This window comes from Aedes albopictus, chromosome 1 (assembly GCF_035046485.1).
Source record: "Aedes albopictus strain Foshan chromosome 1, AalbF5, whole genome shotgun sequence".
Classification (NCBI taxonomy): Eukaryota; Metazoa; Arthropoda; class Insecta; order Diptera; family Culicidae; genus Aedes; species Aedes albopictus.
Genome location: NC_085136.1, coordinates 193,295,383 through 193,312,670, shown reverse-complemented (window position 1 = coordinate 193,312,670; position 17,288 = coordinate 193,295,383). Strand labels below are relative to the sequence as shown.

The following is a 17,288-nucleotide window of genomic DNA, read 5'->3' as shown; positions in this document are numbered from 1 at the left end:
AATTCATCAACTCACCGTTCTTCCCAAACAAGCTCTAACGTAGGAATTGTCTCGAGAATGTTCCAAACATTTCGTTTTCAACTCATCCAGCTCCTTTACGACCCGCCGAATGGTTTGCACTTTTACGCTTTCGTCACGATGAGCGGCAATCTGTGCACCAAAAATATCGTCACAAACCTTGGCATCATGGTTAAGGCCATCCTCAAATTTAGGAAGAGCAGCTTTGGCGCGGTTCCAACAATCGAGGTTCTTCTTTTGACAGACCCCAGTAGCTATGAAACTATTCCGCATCATATTGGAAGATCTGTCGTATTCATTTTGAATGTTGTTTTTCAGATCAAACATAAGTTTAATTCGAGTACTATTCAAGAACTTTCGCGTTGACACTATGGTAGCATCCAAATCTGCTTCAAATTGTTTCAAGATGTTTCTTACAGAAGCTTTATAATCTGATGACTTCACCGGAAGTTTGCTAAGTGACTTAACGGTAGCTTTCACATTTGGCGGTTCCAATCGCTGTGAAGCTTGAAAAGTTTTACCGATGTGCGGTTTAAGTTCATGGAAAAGATTTTGAGGTCTAGGTGGAGGAAGTACGTATTCAACGCATTCAGGTATCATGTCACTGGTATCAATTGTAGTTGTTTCTACTGCTTCTTCAGATTCAGTTGTGGCATCTTCTTCTGTAGTGGTAGCTCCTTCCTCTGCAGTTGTGGCTTCTTCCTCTGCAGTGGTAGCTTCTTCGTCTGCAGTTGTGGCTTCTTCCTCTGCAGTTGTGGCTTCTTCCTCTGCAGTTGTGGCTTCTTCGTCTGCAGTGGTAGCTTCTTCAGAATCAGTTGTGGCTTCTTCCTCTGCAGTGGTAGCTTCTTCTTCTGAAGTTGTGGCTTCTCCCTCTGCAGTCGTAGCTTCTTCCTCTGAAGTTGTGGCTTCTTCCTCTGCAGTGGTGGCTTCTTCCTCTGAAGTTGAGGCTTCTTCCTCTGCAGTGGTAGCTTCTTCCTCTGCTGATGTGACTTCTTCCTCTACAGTGGTAGCTTCTTCAGATTCAGTTGAGGCTTCTTCTTCTGCAGTGGTAGCATCTTCTTCTGCAGTTGTGGCTTCTTCCTCTGCAGTGGTAGCTTCTTCCTCTGCAGTTGTGGCTTCTTCCTCTACAGTTGTAGCTTCTTCAGATTCAGTTGTAGCTTCTTCCTCTGCAGTTGTGGCTTCTTCCTCTATAGTGGTAGCTTCCTTCTCTGCAGTTGTGGCTTCTTCCTCTACAGTTGTAGCTTCTTCAGATTCAGTTGTGGCTTCTTCCTCTGCAGTTGTGGCTTCTTCCTCTGCAGTGATAGCTTCTTTCTCTGCAGTTGTGGCTTCTTCCTCTACAGTTGTAGCTTCTTCAGATTCAGTTGTGGCTTCTTCTTCTGCAGTGGTAGCTTCTTCCTCTGCAGTTGTGGCTTCTTCCTCTGCAGTTGTAGCTTCTTCAGATTCAGTTATGGCTTCTTCCTCTGCAGTGGTAGCTTCTTCCTCTGAAGTTGTGGCTTCTTCCTCTGTAGTGGTAGCATCGTGCTCAGTAGTTGTGGCTTCTTCCTCTGCAGTGGTAGCTTCTTCTGCAGTTGTGGCTTCTTCCTTTGCAGTGGTAGCTTCTTCAGATTCAGTTGTGGCTTCTTCCTCGGCAGTTGTGGCTTCTGCAGATTCAGTTGTGGCTTCTTCCCCTGCAGTGGAAGCTTCTTCCTCTGCAGTTGTGGCTTCTTCCTCTGCAGTGGTAGCTTCTTCCTCTGCAGTTGTGGCTTCTTCCTCTGCAGTGGTAGCTTCTTCAGATTCAGTTGTGGCTTCTTCCTCTGCAGTGGTAGCTTCTTCCTCTGAAGTTGAAGCTTCTTCCTCTGCTGTGGTAGCTTCTTCCTCTGCAGTTGTGGCTTCTTCCTCTACAGTTGTAGCTTCTTCAGATTCAGTTGTGGCTGCTTCTTCTGCAGTGGTGGCTTCTTCCTTTGCAGTTGTGGCTTCTTCCTCTGCAGTGGTAGCTTCTCCAAATTCAGCTGTGGCTTCTTCCTCTGCAGTGGTAGCTTCTTCCTCTGCAGTGGTAGCTTCTTCCTCTGAAGTTGTAGCTTCTTCCTCTGTAGTGGTAGCTTCTTCCTCTGCAGTTGTGGCTTCTTCTTCTGCAGTGGTAGCTTCTTCAGATTCAGTTGTGGCTTCTACCTCTGCAGTGGTAGCTTCTTCCTCTGAAGTTGTGGCTTCTTTCTCTGCAGTGGTAGCTTCTTCCTCTGCAGTTGTGGCTTCTTCCTTTGCAGTGGTAGCCTCTTCAGATTCAGTTGTGGCTTCTTCTTCTGCAGTGGTAGCTTCTTCCTCTGAAGTTGTGGTTTCTTCCTCTGCAGTGGTAGCTTCTTCCTCTGCAGTTGTGGCTTCTTCCTCTACAGTGGTAGCTTCTTCAGATTCAGTCGTGGCTTCTTCTTCTGCAGTGGTAGCTTCTTCCTCAGCAGTTGTGGCTTCTTCCTCTGCAGTGGTAGCTTCTTCCTCTGCAGTTGTGGCTTCTTCCTCTGCAGTGGTAGCTTCTTCCTCTGCAGGTGTGGCTTCTTCCTCTGCAGTGGTAGCTTCTTCAGATTCAGTCGTGGCTTCTTCTTCTGCAGTGGTAGCTTCTTCCTCTGCAGTTGTGGCTTCTTCCTCTGCAGTGGTAGCTTTTTCCTCTGCAGTTGTGGCTTCTTCCTCTGCAGTGGTAGCCTCTTCAGATTCAGTTGTGGCTTCTTCTTCTGCAGTGGTAGCTTCTTTTTCTGAAGTTGTGGCTTCTTCCTCTGCAGTGGTAGCTTCTTCCTCTGCAGTTGTGGCTTCATCCTCTGCAGTGGTAGCTTCTTCCTCTGCAGTTGTGGCTTCTTCCTCTGCAGTTGTGGCTTCTTCCTCTGCAGTGGTAGCTTCTTCAGATTCAGTCGTGGCTTCTTCCTCTGCAGTGGTAGCTTCTTCCTCTGCAGTGGTGGCTTCTTCCTCTGCAGTTGTGGCTTCTTCCTCTGCAGTGGAAGCTTCTTCAGATTCAGTCGTGGCTTCTTCCTCTGCAGTGGTAGCTTCTTCCTCTGCAGTTGTGGCTTCTTCCTCTGCAGTTGTGGCTTCTTCCTCTGCAGTGGTAGCTTCTTCAGATTCAGTCGTGGCTTCTTCCTCTGCAGTGGTAGCTTCTTCCTCTGCAGTGGTGGCTTCTTCCTCTGCAGTGGTAGCCTCTTCAGATTCAGTTGTGGCTTCTTCTTCTGCAGTGGTAGCTTCTTCCTCTGAAGTTGTGGCTTCTTCCTCTGCAGTGGAAGCTTCTTCCTCTGCAGTTGTGGCTTCTTCCTCTGCAGTGGTAGCTTCTTCAGATTCAGTCGTGGCTTCTTCCTCTGCAGTGGTAGCTTCTTCCTCTGCAGTTGTAGCTTCTTCCTCTGCAAACGTAACTTCTTCCTCTGCAGTTGTGGCTTCTTCCTCTGCAGTTGTGGCATCTTCCTCTGCAGTGGTAGCTTCTTCCTCTGCAGTGGTAGCTTCTTCCTCTGAAGTTGTGGCTTCTTCCTCTGAAGTTGTGGCTTCTTCCTCTGCAGTGGTAGCTTCTTCAGATTCAGTTGTGGCTTCTTCCTCTGAAGTTGTGGCTTCTTTCTCTGCAGTGGTAGCTTTTTCCTCTGCAGTGGTGATTTCTTCCTCTGCAGTGGTAGCCTCTTCAGATTCAGTTGTGGCTTCTTCTTCTGCAGTGGTAGCTTCTTCCTCAGAAGTTGTGGCTTCTTCCTCTGCAATAGTAGCTTCTTCCTCTGAAGTTGTGGCTTCTTCCTCTGCAGTGGTAACTCCTTCCTCTGCAGTTGTGGCTTCTTCCTCTGCAGTGCTAGCTTCTTCAGATTCAGTCGTGGCTTCTTCTTCTGCAGTGGTTGCTTCTTCCTCTGCAGTTGTGGCTTCTTCCTCTGCAGTGGTAGCTTCTTCCTCTGCAGTTGTGGCTTCTTCCTCCGCAGTGGTAGCTTCTTTTTCTGCAGTTGTGGCTTCTTCCTCTGCAGTGGTAGCTTCTTCCTCTGAAGTTGTCGCTTCTTCCTCTATAGTGGTAGCTTCTTCCTCTGCAGTTGTGGCTTCTTCCTCTGCAGTGGTAGCTTCTTCAGATTCAGTTGTGACTTCTACCTCTGCAGTGGTAGCTTCTTCCTCTGAAGTTGTGGCTTCTTTCTCTGCAGTGGTAGCTTCTTCCTCTGCAGTTGTAGCTTCTTCCTCTGCAGTGGTAGCCTCTTCAGATTCAGTTGTGGCTTCTTCTTCTGCAGTGGTAGCTTCTTCCTCTGAAGTTGTGGCTTCTTCCTCTGCAGTGGTAGCTTCTTCCTCTGCAGTTGTGGCTTCTTCCTCTACAGTGGTAGCTTCTTCAGATTCAGTCGCGGCTTCTTCTTCTGCAGTGGTTGCTTCTTCCTCTGAAGTTGTGGCTTCTTCCTCTGCAGTGGTAGCTTCTTCCTCTGCAGTTGTGGCTTCTTCCTCTGCAGTGGTAGCTTCTTCAGATTCAGTTGTGACTTCTACCTCTGCAGTGGTAACTTCTTCCTCTGAAGTTGTGGCTTCTTTTTCTGCAGTGGTAGCTTCTTCCTCAGAAGTTGTGGCTTCTTCCTCTGCAATAGTAGCTTCTTCCTCTGAAGTTGTGGCTTCTTCCTCTGCAGTGTTAACTCCTTCCTCTGCAGTTGTGGCTTCTTCCTCTACAGTGCTAGCTTCTTCAGATTCAGTCGTGGCTTCTTCTTCTGCAGTGGTTGCTTCTTCCTCTGAAGTTGTGGCTTCTTCCTCTGCAGTGGTAGCTTCTTCCTCTGCAGTTGTGGCTTCTTCCTCTGCAGTGGTAGCTTCTTCAGATTCAGTTGTGACTTCTACCTCTGCAGTGGTAACTTCTTCCTCTGAAGTTGTGGCTTCTTTTTCTGCAGTGGTAGCTTCTTCCTCTGCAGCTGTAGCTTCTTCCTCTGCAGTGGTAGCCTCTTCAGATTCAGTTGTGGCTTCTTCTTCTGCAGTGGTAGCTTCTTCCTCTGAAGTTGTGGCTTCTTCCTCTGCAGTGGTAGCTTCTTCCTCTGCAGTTGTGGCTTCTTCCTCTACAGTGGTAACTCCTTCCTCTGCAGTTGTGGCTTCTTCCTCTACAGTGCTAGCTTCTTCAGATTCAGTCGCGGCTTCTTCTTCTGCAGTGGTAGCTTCTTCCTCTGCAGTTGTGGCTTCTTCCTCTGCAGTGGTAGCTTCTTCCTCTGCAGTTGTGGCTTCTTCCTCTGCAGTGGTAGCCTCTTCGGATTCAGTTGTGGCTTCTTCTTCGGCAATGGTAGCTTCTTCCTCTGAAGTTGTGGCTTCTTCCTCTGCAGTGGTAGCTTCTTCCTCTGCAGTTGTGGCTTCTTCAGATTCAGTCTTGGCTTCTTCTTCTGCAGTGGTAGCTTCTTCCTCTGCAGTTGTAGCTTCTTCCTCTGCAGTGGTAGCTTCTTCCTCTGCAGTTGTGGCTTCTTCCTCCGCAGTTGTGGCTTCTTCCTCTGCAGTTGTAGCTTCTTCCTCTGCAGTGGAAGCTTCTTCCTCTGAAGTTGTGGCTACTTCCTCTGAAGTTGTGGCTTCTTCCTCTGCAGTGGTAGCTTCTTCAGATTCAGTTGTGGCTTCTTCCTCTGCAGTGGTAGCTTCTTCCTCTGAAGTTTTGGCTTCTTTCTCTGCAGTGGTAGCTTCTTCCTCTGCAGTTGTGGCTTCTTCCTCTGCAGTTGTAGCTTCTTCCTTTGCAGTTGTGGCTTCTTCCTCTGCAGTGGTAGCTTCTTCAGATGCAGTTGTGGCTTCTTCTTCTGCCGTGGTAGGTTCTTCCTCTCCAGTTGTGGCTTCTTCTGCTGCTGTGGAAGCTTCTGCGGATTCAGTTGTGGCTTCTTCCTCTGCAGTGATATCTTCTTGTTCTGCAGTTGTGGCTTCTTCCTCTGCAGTGGTAGCTTCTTCAGATGCAGTTTTGGCTTCTTCCTCTGCAGTGGTAGCTGCTTCCTCTGCAGTTGTGGCTTCTTCCTCTGCAGTTGTGGCTTCTTCCTCTGCAGTGGTAGCTTCTTTCTCTGTAGTTGTGGCTTCTTCTCGTGCAGTGGTAGCTTCTTCAGATTCAGTTGTGGCTTCTACCTCTGAAGTGGTAGCTTCTTTCTCTGAAGTTGTGACTTCTTTCTCTGCAGTGGTAGCTTCTTCCTCTGCAGTTGTGGCTTCTTCCTCTGCAGTGGTAGCCTCTTCAGATTCAGTTGTGGCTTCTTCTTCTGCAGTGGTAGCTTCTTCCTCTGAAGTTGTGGCTTCTTCCTCTGCAGTGGTAGCTTCTTCCTCTGCAGTTGTGGCTTCTTCCTCTACAGTGGTAGCTTCTTCAGATTCAGTCGTGGCTTCTTCTTCTGCAGTGGTAGCTTCTTCCTCTGCAGTTGTGGCTTCTTCCTCTGCAGTGGTAGCTTCTTCCTCTGCAGTTGTGGCTTCTTCCTCTGCAGTGGTAGCTTCTTCAGAATCAGTTGTGGCTTCTTCCTCTGCAGTGGTAGCTTCTTCCTCTGCAGTCGTGGCTTCTTCTTCTGCAGTGGTAGCTTCTTCCTCTGCAGTTGTGGCTTCTTCCTCTGCAGTGGTAGCTTCTTCCTCTGCAGTTGTGGCTTCTTCCTCTGCAGTGGTAGCCTCTTCAGATTTAGTTGTGGCTTCTTCTTCTGCAGTGGTAGCTTCTTCCTCTGAAGTTGTGGCTTCTTCCTCTGCAGTGGTAGCTTCTTCCTCTGCAGTTGTGGCTTCTTCCTCTGCAGTGGTAGCTTCTTCAGATTCAGTCGTGGCTTCTTCTTCTGCAGTGGTAGCTTCTTCCTCAGCAGTTGTAGCTTCTTCCTCTGCAGTGGTAGCTTCTTCCTCTGCAGTTGTGGCTTCTTCCTCTGCAGTTGTGGCTTCTTCCTCTGCAGTGGTAGCTTCTGCAGATGCAGTTTTGGCTTCTTCCTCTGCAGTGGTAGCTGCTTCCTCTGCAGTTGTGGCTTCTTCCTCTGCAGTGGTAGCTTCTTCATATTCAGTTGTGACTTCTTCCTCTGCAGTGGTAGCTTCTTCCTCCGCAGTTGTGGCTTCTTCCTCTGCAGTGGTAGCTTCTTTCTCTGTAGTTGTGGCTTCTTCTTGTGCAGGGGTAGCTGCTTCAGATTCAGTTGTGGCTTCTTCCTCTGCAGTGGTAGCTTCTTCCTCTGCAGTTGTGGCTTCTTCCTTTGCAGTGGTAGCTTCTTCCCCTGAAGTTGTGGCTTCTTCCTCTGCAGTGGTAGCTTCTTCAGATTCAGTTGTGGCTTCTTCCTCTGCAGTGGTAGCTTCTTTCTCTGAAGTTGTGGCTTCTTTCTCTGCAGTGGTAGCTTCTTCCTCTGTAGTTGTGGCTTCTTCCTCTGCAGTGGTAGCCTCTTCAGATTCAGTTGTGGCTTCTTCTTCTGCAGTGGTAGCTTCTTCCTCTGAAGTTGTGGCTTCTTTCTCTGCAGTGGTAGCTTCTTCCTCTGCAGTTGTGGCTTCTTCCTCTACAGTGGTAGCTTCTTCAGATTCAGTCGTGGCTTCCTCTTCTGCAGTGGTAGCTTCTTCCTCTGCAGTTGTGGCTTCTTCCTCTGCAGTGGTAGCTTCTTCCTCTGCAGTTGTGGCTTCTTCCTCTGCAGTGGTAGCTTCTTCAGATTCAGTCGTGGCTTCTTCTTCTGCAGTTTTAGCTTCTTTTTCTGAAGTTGTGGCTTTTTCCTCTGCAGTGGTAGCTTCTTCCTCTGCAGTTGTGACTTCTTTCTCTGCAGTGGTAGGTCCTTCAGATTCAGTTGTGGCTTCTTCCTCTGCAGTGGTAGCTTCTTCCTCTGCAGTTGTAGCTTCTTCCTCTGCAGTTGTGGCTTCTTCCTCTGCAGTGGTAGCTTCTTCCTCTGCAGATGTGACTTCTTCCTTCACAGTGGTAGCTTCTACAGATTCAGTCGTGGCTTCTTCCTCTGCAGTGGTAGCTTCTTCCTCTGCAGTTGTGGCTTCTTCCTTTGCAGTGGTAGCTTCTTCCTCTGTAGTTGTGGCTTCTTCCTCTGCAGTGGTAGCTTCTTCCTCTGCAGTTGTGGCTTCTTCCTCTGCAGTGGTAGCTTCTCCAGATTCAGTTGTGGCTGCTTCCTCTGCAGTGGTAGCTTCTTCCTCTGTTTTTGTAGCTTCTTCCTCTCTAGTTGTGGCTTCTTCCTCTGCAGTGGTAGCTTCTTCCTCTGCAGTTGTGGCTTCTTCCTCTACAGTGGTAGCTTCTTCCTCTGAAGTTGTAGCTTCTTCCTCTGCAGTTGTAGCTTCTTCCTCTGAAGCTGTGACTTCTTCTTCTGCAGTGGTAGCTTCTTCCTCTGCAGTTGTGGCTCCTTCCTCTGCAGTGGTAGCTTCTTCAGATTCAGTTGTGGCTTCTTCCTCTGCAGTGGTAGCTTCTTCCTCTGCAGTTGTGGCTTCTTCCTCTACAGTGGTAGCTTCTTCAGATTCAGTCGTGGCTTCTTCTTCCTCTGCAGTGGTAGCTTCTTCAGATTCAGTTGTGGCTGCTTCCTCTGCAGTGGTAGCTTCTTCCTCTGCAGTTGTAGCTTCTTCCTCTGAAGTTGTGGCTTCTTTCTCTGCAGTGGTAGCTTCTTCCTCTGCAGTTGTGGCTTCTTCCTCTACAGTGGTTGCTTCTACAGATTCAGTCGTGGCTTCTTCTTCTGCAGTGGTAGCTGCTTCCTCTGCAGTTGTGACTTCTTCCTTTGCAGTGGTAGCTTCTTCCTCTGTAGTTGTGGCTTCTTCCTCTGCAGTTGTAGCTTCTTCCTCTGCAGTTGTGGCTTCTTCCTCTGCAGTGTTAGCTTCTCCAGATTCAGTTGTGGCTGCTTCCTCTGCAGTGGTAGCTTCTTCCTCTGTATCTGTAGCTTCTTCCTCTGCAGTTGTAGCTTCTTTTTCTTCAGTGGTAGCTTCTTCCTCTGAAGTTGTAGCTTCTTCCTCTGCAGTTGTAGCTTCTTCCTCTGAAGCTGTGACTTCTTCTTCTGCAGTGGTAGCTTCTTCCTCTGCAGTTGTGGCTCCTTCTTCTGCAGTGGTAGCTTCTTCAGATTCAGTTGTGGCTTCTTCCTCTTCAGTGGTAGCTTCTTGCTCTGCAGTTGTGGCTTCTCCCTCTGCAGTGGTAGCTTCTTCAGATTCAGTTGTGGCTTCTTCCTCTGCAGTGGTAGCTTCTTCCTCTGCAGTTGTAGCTTCTTTCTCTATTTTGGTAGTTTTTTCAGATTCAGTTGTGGCTTCTTCTTCTGCAGTGGTTGCTTCTTCCTCTGCAGTTGTGGCTTCTTCCTCTGCTGTGGTAGCTTCTTCCTCTGTAGTTGTGACTTCTTCCTCTGCAGTGGTAGCTTCTTCAGATTCAGTTGTGGCATCTTCCTCTGCAGTGGTAGCTTCTTCAGATTCAGTTGTGGCTTCTTCCTCTGCAGTGGTAGCTTCTTCTTCTGCAGTTGTAGCTTCTTCCTCTGCAGTGGTAGCTTCTTTCTCTGCAGTGGTAGCTTCTTCAGATGCCGTTGTGGCTTCTTCCTCTGCAGTTGTGGCTTCTTCTTCTGCAGTGGTAGCTTCTTCAGATTCAGTTGTGGCTTCTTCCTCTGCAGTGGTAGCTTCTTCCTCTGCAGTTGTGACTTCTTCCTCTGCAGTGGTAGCTTCTTCCTCTGCAGTGGTAGCTTCTTTTTCTGCAGTTGTGGCTTCTTCTTCTGCAGTGGTAGCATCTTCAGATTCAGTTGTGGCTTCTTCCTCTGCAGTTGTGGCTTCTTCCTCTGCAGTGGTAGCTTCTTCCTCTGCAGTGGTGGCTTCTTCCTCTGCAGTGGTTGCTTCTTCCTCTGCAGTTGTGACTTCTTCCTTTGCAGTGGTAGCTTCTTCAGATTCAGTTGAGGCTGCTCCCTCTGTTGTAATAGCTTCTTCAGATTTAGTTGAGGCTTCTTTCTCTGCAGTGGTGGCCTCTACTTCTGCAGTGGTAGTTTCTTCAGTTTCGGTTATATTCTCTGCTTTGTTAGTTGTTGTCTCAAAAAGTATTTTCTTGATCTCGTCCAACACATCTGGTAACGGTTTTGGTGTAGAAATATCTTGAGGTTTTTCCAAAGGGAATAGTTTTCGCATTAGTTGTCCAATTTTTAAAGCCACTTGGTTGCGAATCATTTTCAAAATATTGGCTTTTACTTCCGTTGCAACCTAGAACAGGTTTGTTTGACTTGATCAAAGTTTAAATTGCTTTGCTCTATGTTATAAATAAATAGTCAGTGAATAAACTTACAAGATTCATCACTAGAAGTGAGCACAGAATCACTGCTGTTCTATTTTTATTTTTGCTTCGCTCCATCATAACTTTGGTGACGTTTCCTATCTTGACTAGTATCATGAATTAACTAATGCTGTCATGTCTGTGCAGATATTTATATCAAAACCCTATGATTTCTTATGTGGATTCAAGTGATAGATGGTTTCTTAGTTTGTTTGTTGTTTGTTTTGTGTAATATACTCAAGTGTGATTCCACGTACAAGATTTGTACGTTTTGCATTTGCAAAGATATGTTGTTGAAGTCGTGTTGCATTATATTACATAAGATTTCATTGCATCAGTTGATAAAGAATAATCAAAGAAGGAAAATTCATTTGATTTATATGTTCATATAACACATTTTTATTACATTTTCCATCAAACATGTTTTGCATTCATTAAATTTTTATTGTATCATAATGGAATCTAGAATACATTCAGAAATGGTCAAATATTAGTATAATATACTTCAAAAATCTTAAAAACATTTCCAATGTTATCCTGAGAATCGGCGTCTTCTCTTCATCAAGATTATATAATGTTTGAATACAATTATATAATAAGTTCTGTCAGGACAGCGACCGCCGTGAAATTTAAATCTTTCCGTTACAAGTATGGATTGATATGAAATTGTTTTTAATAATGCTATTACTGATAGCAAAGGTGACACCTCAGGTCCTGCGAGCAACAGAGCAGGACAGTACGACAAAGTTTATTTTTATCTCATCTCAAATAACACGTGATAAAACGTGTTTTATCCGTGAACAGTACTGTTCTACCGCGCATGCGAATCACCTGAAATAATGCTGATTTATTGACTCATATGGAGTGTTACGAGATGGTTCTATTAGCATCATGTACACAAGATGATCACACATTGTTGTAGAAATGAGTGTACATTGATGCTGATTTATTCACAGCAATATAAACATGAAATCAGATTCAATATACATACCAAATAAGGCTTTAACATATTCAACGGTTGCATCATTATGATAAATTCAGAAAAAATAACAATTATTAAGTCGGTTCGTATGCAAAGCAGATAGGCTCAGTGTACCAGTTATGGCTATAGTACCTCAGATTCGCCATAGCTGATTTTCAACCTTTAAAGATACAAATCATCAAGAAAAATTTCGTGAACAACAGATCACGATCACAAAAGATGATTGCAATCATTCAAAATTCACATTTTGCTCCAATTATGATAGAAATAAATCATTTTCCTTAACTTTTCAGCCTCCTTGCACCCTATTTCGCCATAGTGTACCAGTTATGGCAAACCCCATAAGGAATGCATGTAAATAGTGCGAAGTGGAACCCAAATTAACAAATGTGTCCATAACTGGTACAGGGTTCCTATCATTGGCACACGCCGTAATAAATATTAAAAGTAGTTTTGGCTCCGGTTTTATATTTTTCCTGTAAAGTATGAAAACTAATCTATCATTTGACTTATTGTTTACATTCGTCGGTCTTCTTCTTATTTTTGTAGAAATAGTTTTTCTTAGGTAGTGCGATAACTGGTACAGGCACCCTAGTACAAAAATTGAAAGTGATACTCAATTATCGTTCGATCATAAACCGTTTCACCATCACCAAGAATGACATTCGTTAATTAAGCACTCTATTGCATTCTAGCCAATTTGGTAGATTTTACGGCAAAAAAAAACAACATCGATTACCTAGTACCACAGCAAAATGTAAACATTAATTAATGAGAGACAGATCTTTTTCCCGATGGATTTCTAGTGGAACCTTTTTTCCGTTTCAGCGAGCATTACATCGTTCGTGTCCCTAGTAAAACCGAAGCGAAAGAGAAAGCACACAGGTCCAAACCATTGCCGCTGTTACAACGATAAAGTTTCATCCCATTCCCAGTTCAGTACACGTCTCTACCAATTAATTGTTTTTACTTGACTTGCGCATCCTCTATGTTTCTGCCAATCTTCCGGTGATAAATCGGTGTATAGATAGATACAGCCACCAGTGGAGCGTAAAAAGTACTTCTTAATTAATAATCGATCGTTCTTTTTAATCTTGCTTGGTCGTGCGCAACTTTCGCTGCCGAAAATACGAAATCATCGCATTGTCATAAAAAAGTATCGTAATTATTAATTACATCGACACTGGTGCAAAACGGACAAATCAGAGCGAGATCGGGTTGAAAAAGGTCTCCATGGGTGATTAATGGTTGTCGAGCGGTACAAAGAGAATGACAAAATATAGCTCGTTCTCAACAAATTTATCTTTATTGGTGTGAAAAGAGAACGGCCAGTGACCCGTTACGGTTGACTGACGGATGCTTTTTCAATCTCCCCCGAGGATTCAAAAATTACCCTTTATCGGTGTTTGGGAAATTAAGCTCCTGGCTTGAATTGGCGTGAGAAGCAGTGACAAATGATGTTTGGTGGCTTCAAGTACGTCAGATATTATTTTTAAGTGGTTTTCTTAGGGAGGGAGTAACTTGATAAGCATTTAGATGTCACTGAAAGTATTTACTCAAATTACACTCCCGATCAAAAGTTCGGGGTCACCCCATCAAAAACATGTTATTTTTTTAGGCCCATACCTCAGCCAATTCGCGTCCGATTTCAAAACTCTAGGTCTCATTCAAAAGATATTAAGTCAAAGAAACTTTGAACATGATTTAAAAGAAACTTTTGACCAAATCACTTTTCTATGTTTTACGAAAGTGACCCCAAACTTTTGGCTGATACATTATCTTGAGGGGTGACCCCAAATTTTTGGTCGATGACATGAAGAGTTAATTTACTTAATAGCTTTTTTCTAAATTTTTAGCTAAGTTCTGTAAAAAGCAGTTGAAAGCTAATAGAAAATGGGTTATATTACCGTTCTCATCTTAAAATTTGGTCGACCCAATTTCCAGCGACACTGCCGTAAGTTTATATTCATTTTTTAGAAAATTTGGCAATTTTGGGTTAAGTTCACAATTTTTTTTTTAAATCATGTTCAAAGTTTCTTTGACTTATTATCTTTTGAATAAAACTTAGGGTTTTGAAATCGGACGCAAATTTGCGGAGATATGGGCCTAAAAAAATTACATCCCAGACAACCAGAACTCGCATAAAAATGCATAGATTTCATCATATTAATACTAATATACCTCACAATCGCATAACTGTCAACCCTATGTGCAACCAAAGTGCGAAATTCACCGCAATACACGGTATTTTGATGTTTTCAAGCGAGGAACGAAACATTATCACATAATTACACCAGCAAATTCGCAAAATAACATTCGAAATCTCATTTTGCGATTTCATCTTGTTATGACATCTCTACTTGCATTAGTATGTCTATTAACTCGTACAAATGCATTTGCGAATTTGTTTACGTACAAACTCATATTAGAGAGAACCTGTTATGCGTACATGATGCGATGTGAAATGTGATAACAAGGAAAAATTTGCTCTCTGCTTGTGATTGTCGTGTGAATTCGTTGCGGAAGGGAAAAATCATTCGGTAGTGAACTATTTTTCAACATAAAATCAATCAGTGGTCTTAGTGATTCAATTTTTGACACGGTTCTGGTAGAAAAAAATGCCGAACTTTACGTTTAGCTTCGAGTTGCTTGCCGAACAGACCTATATTCGAACAACACAGGTAAGTTGGTTTGGTTTAGGAAAACATTGAGATGAGTTAGAGTATCATCACAATTTATCAGCTTATTTCTTAAGAAAGATGTGGTGTTAAGTGTAAGGTATCAGTTGTTAATCCAAAAGTGATAAGTTTGACACTGGGAGCGGCATGAGTTGCCCTTTTTTGTTTTAATAAAAACAAGTCGCATAATACGATTCATAACATCGCAATATAGTACACGTCGTTAATCGCAGATGATATCGCTTCAACTCACACAGCGCTATTCTTGTTCCGTCAATGCACGCATATCGCCTCCACTTTTGCACGCATAGAACATATTCGCCGCATTTTATGCGATGAAACTTTTACGGTTAGTTGCACGCACAACACGATCGTAAACTTCATTAAACATGTAAATTGGTTGTCTGGGATGTTTTTGAGGGGGTGACCCCAAACTTTTGATTGGGTGTGTATGTGTTCTCTCAAACCACGTACAACCGTTTTTTTTTTTGCTATAACTAAGTCTATTTCGCACCATATGACTAAATTTTCCGAACACAAATAGTACCGATCGTGTCTCCCTGTATGCAAATATTCATAAACATTGATATAAAATTGGCTGAGTTGAGGCCTAAAAACGACCCGTGCAAAAAGAATTTAGTGTATAGTTTATTCTAATGATTCGGATCCCATCGAGATCAACTGGAACTCCTATTTCAATCTCTTCATGGTTCCGGCCGAAATCTGCGAGCAACCTTAGGTAGCGTTAAAGTCGGTTGATCGTCGAAAAAAGTACAGGTCTCATCAAAAGCCGTGAATGAAGTGCAAGTGGATCAAGGGTCGATTCTTCAACTTGAACAAAACCAACGAACACAGCCTTTACTCAGAAAGCACTGAGTGATGATGCCAAGCACGTATTTTATGTGTAGCTCGAACGCGTTAACGATCACTATCTAAGCCACAACTTAAATGACATACACGCAGATGTGCGCCAGGAGGCGAAATTAAAACCAACGATTGGAAATATCACCGGACCGGTGATGAACGTAAACGAATCGTGAATTTTGCTGCCTTCAAGAAAATGACCATTTGTAGCTCCTTCTTCCGGCACAGCCTCCCTTATTGTTACTTGGAGATCACCACAGGAAGCTTCATCTCAAATCGAAAACGTTGGTGATGATCAAATTGTGCCCAAAACTTCCTGTCATCAAAAATGTACGGCACCCGGTACAACTTAGAGCGACTGAGACAACCTGATCACCTGTGCATATGTACGTCGATTATCTTCTTTGAAGATCCACGGCCTGGAAGCGGTCCTCGAATACGGCTTAGTGGCGGACAATAAGTGCAACATTTGTAGAACACAGGACCGCAAGCACATCTAGCTAATCCAGCCTTATTACACACAGTTGAAGAATTGCCGGTTGATTGCAGGCTCAAGTGGTCAGCTTACAATACGCATGTAATTCAACGTGGATCTGGATACGTTCGGGCAGTTTATGTCAACATTAGAGGAGCTGGTCTATGACGCGGCGGAAGATCTCTCCGTCAACGAAAAGCAAAAACAGAATCCAAGGGAGTGGGGTTTCGTACAGACGCACACAGAGACTACCGTGTCATAAAAACGTACCGATTATCATTGCGGTTATCCGAATTCCGAGGAAACCTTGTTTCATTAGCAAGGCAGAAGATCTTCGGGTGGGAGAATGCAGCCGGTTCAAGTCGAAGAAGATCGCTGAAGATCGAAGACGGCACAGCAGAGCGGTTTGTCAATCGTGTTTGAGTATCCACGGAAAGTGGCCGTGAAAGACAGCGATGGGATGTGGAATCCACGATTGCTGGCTCAAACATCATTCGCTGTTGCATCCTCCAGTAAAAGCCCATGCTGCGGCGTCTACGAGTCAAATCACCGAAATAATATCAACTGAGCAACGCTCGGAAGGTCGGTGGATTACTGCTCTCATCCCAAACGATGCGCTACGAAGAAATAGGTGACGATGCGCTACGAAGAATTCATTTATCATTTCATTTATTTAGTTAACATCAAATTCATGATAATACTGAATCAACAATTTGCCGCCATAATACTCGATTTGCAGCTGCAGCCAACGTCGGTCACGCCCAATACTCGCCAGATCACGCTCTACCTGGTCCGCCCATCGTGCTCTCTGCGCTCCACGCCTTCTTGTACCAACCGGATGGTTAGCAAACACCAACTTTGCAGGGTTATTGTCCGGCATTCTTGCAACATGCCCTGCCCATCGTATCCTTCCAGCTTTGGCCACTTTCTGGATGCTGGGTTCGCCGTAAAGTGCAGCTAGCTCGTGGTTCATCCTTCTCCGCCACACACCGTTCTCCTGCACGCCGCCGAAGATCGTCCTTAGCACCCGTCGCTCGAAAACTCCGAGTGCTTGCTGGTCCTCCTCGAGCATCGTCCATGTCTCGTGTTCGTAGAGAACCACCGGTCTTATTAACGTCTTGTACATGGTACATTTGGTGCGGGGGTGAATCTTTTTTGACCGCAGTTTCTTCTGGAGCCCATAGTAGGCACGACTTCCACTGATGATACGCCTTCGTATTTCACGGCTCACGTTATTGTCAGCCGTTAGCAAGGAACCGAGGTAGACGAATTCTTCTACCATCTCGAAAGTATCCCCGTCTATCGTAACATTGCTGCCAAGGCTTGTCCTGTCTCGCTCAGTCCCACCTACCAGCATGTACTTTGTCTTAGCCGCATTCACCACCAGTCCGACCTTTGCTGCTTCACGTTTCAGGCGGGTGTACTGTTCTGCCACCGTTCCAAATGTTCTAGCAATAATATCCATGTCATCCGCAAAACAGACAAATTGGCTGGATTTCGTGAAGATCGTACCCCGGCTGTTGAGCCCGGCTCGTCGCATAACACCTTCCAAGGCGATGATGAATAGTAGGCAGGAAAGTCCATCACCTTGTCGGCGCTACGAAGAAATAGGTGATCAATATCCCCATCTACGAAGTTTACCTATCCAAAGCTACGAGTAGGTATCACGAATGGCTCTTGAATGGGCTTGCAAGCATGAAGCTCATCGTATCGGCTCATAGTCAGGATCTGGGAAACCGAACAGCTACCGGAGTGGAAGAAAGGAGTAATCTGCCCCATTCACAAGAAAGGCGACCATTTGGAATGTGAGAACTTCAGAGCGATCACTATTTCGAATGCTGCCCACAAAGTGCTATCCCAGATCATCTTCCGTCGTCTGCCACCTAAAACTAATGAGTTCGTGGGAAGTTATTAAGCCGGCTTCATCGACGGCCGGTCGACAACGGATCAGATCTTCACCGTACGGCAAATCATCCAGAAATGCCGTGAATACCAGATTCCAACGCATAGCCTGTTTATCGACTTCAAAGCGGCATACGACAGTATCGACCGCGCAGAGCTATGGAGAATCATGGACGAATACGGCTTTCCTGGGAAGCTGACTAGACTGATTAAAGCAACGATGGACGGTGTGCCAAACTGTGTAATGGTTTCGGGTGAACTATCCAGTTCTTTCGAATC

The 17,288-nt window shown here is 45.0% G+C and overlaps 2 protein-coding genes across 2 annotated transcripts in view; both read right to left on the bottom strand.

Annotated features, from left to right (window-relative positions):
* Positions 1-17,288, bottom strand: part of LOC109397304 (nucleolar and coiled-body phosphoprotein 1-like) — a 108,339-nt gene that overhangs the window by 2,182 nt on the left and 88,869 nt on the right. The window contains exon 3 of the mRNA XM_062857655.1: positions 16-2,672. Within this exon, the coding sequence (XP_062713639.1) occupies positions 16-2,672 (2,657 nt within the window). The remainder of the gene's footprint in view (positions 1-15; positions 2,673-17,288) is intronic.
* Positions 1-17,288, bottom strand: part of LOC115263783 (neurotrimin) — an 866,784-nt gene that overhangs the window by 777,219 nt on the left and 72,277 nt on the right. The gene's annotated exons all lie outside the window — the stretch shown is intronic.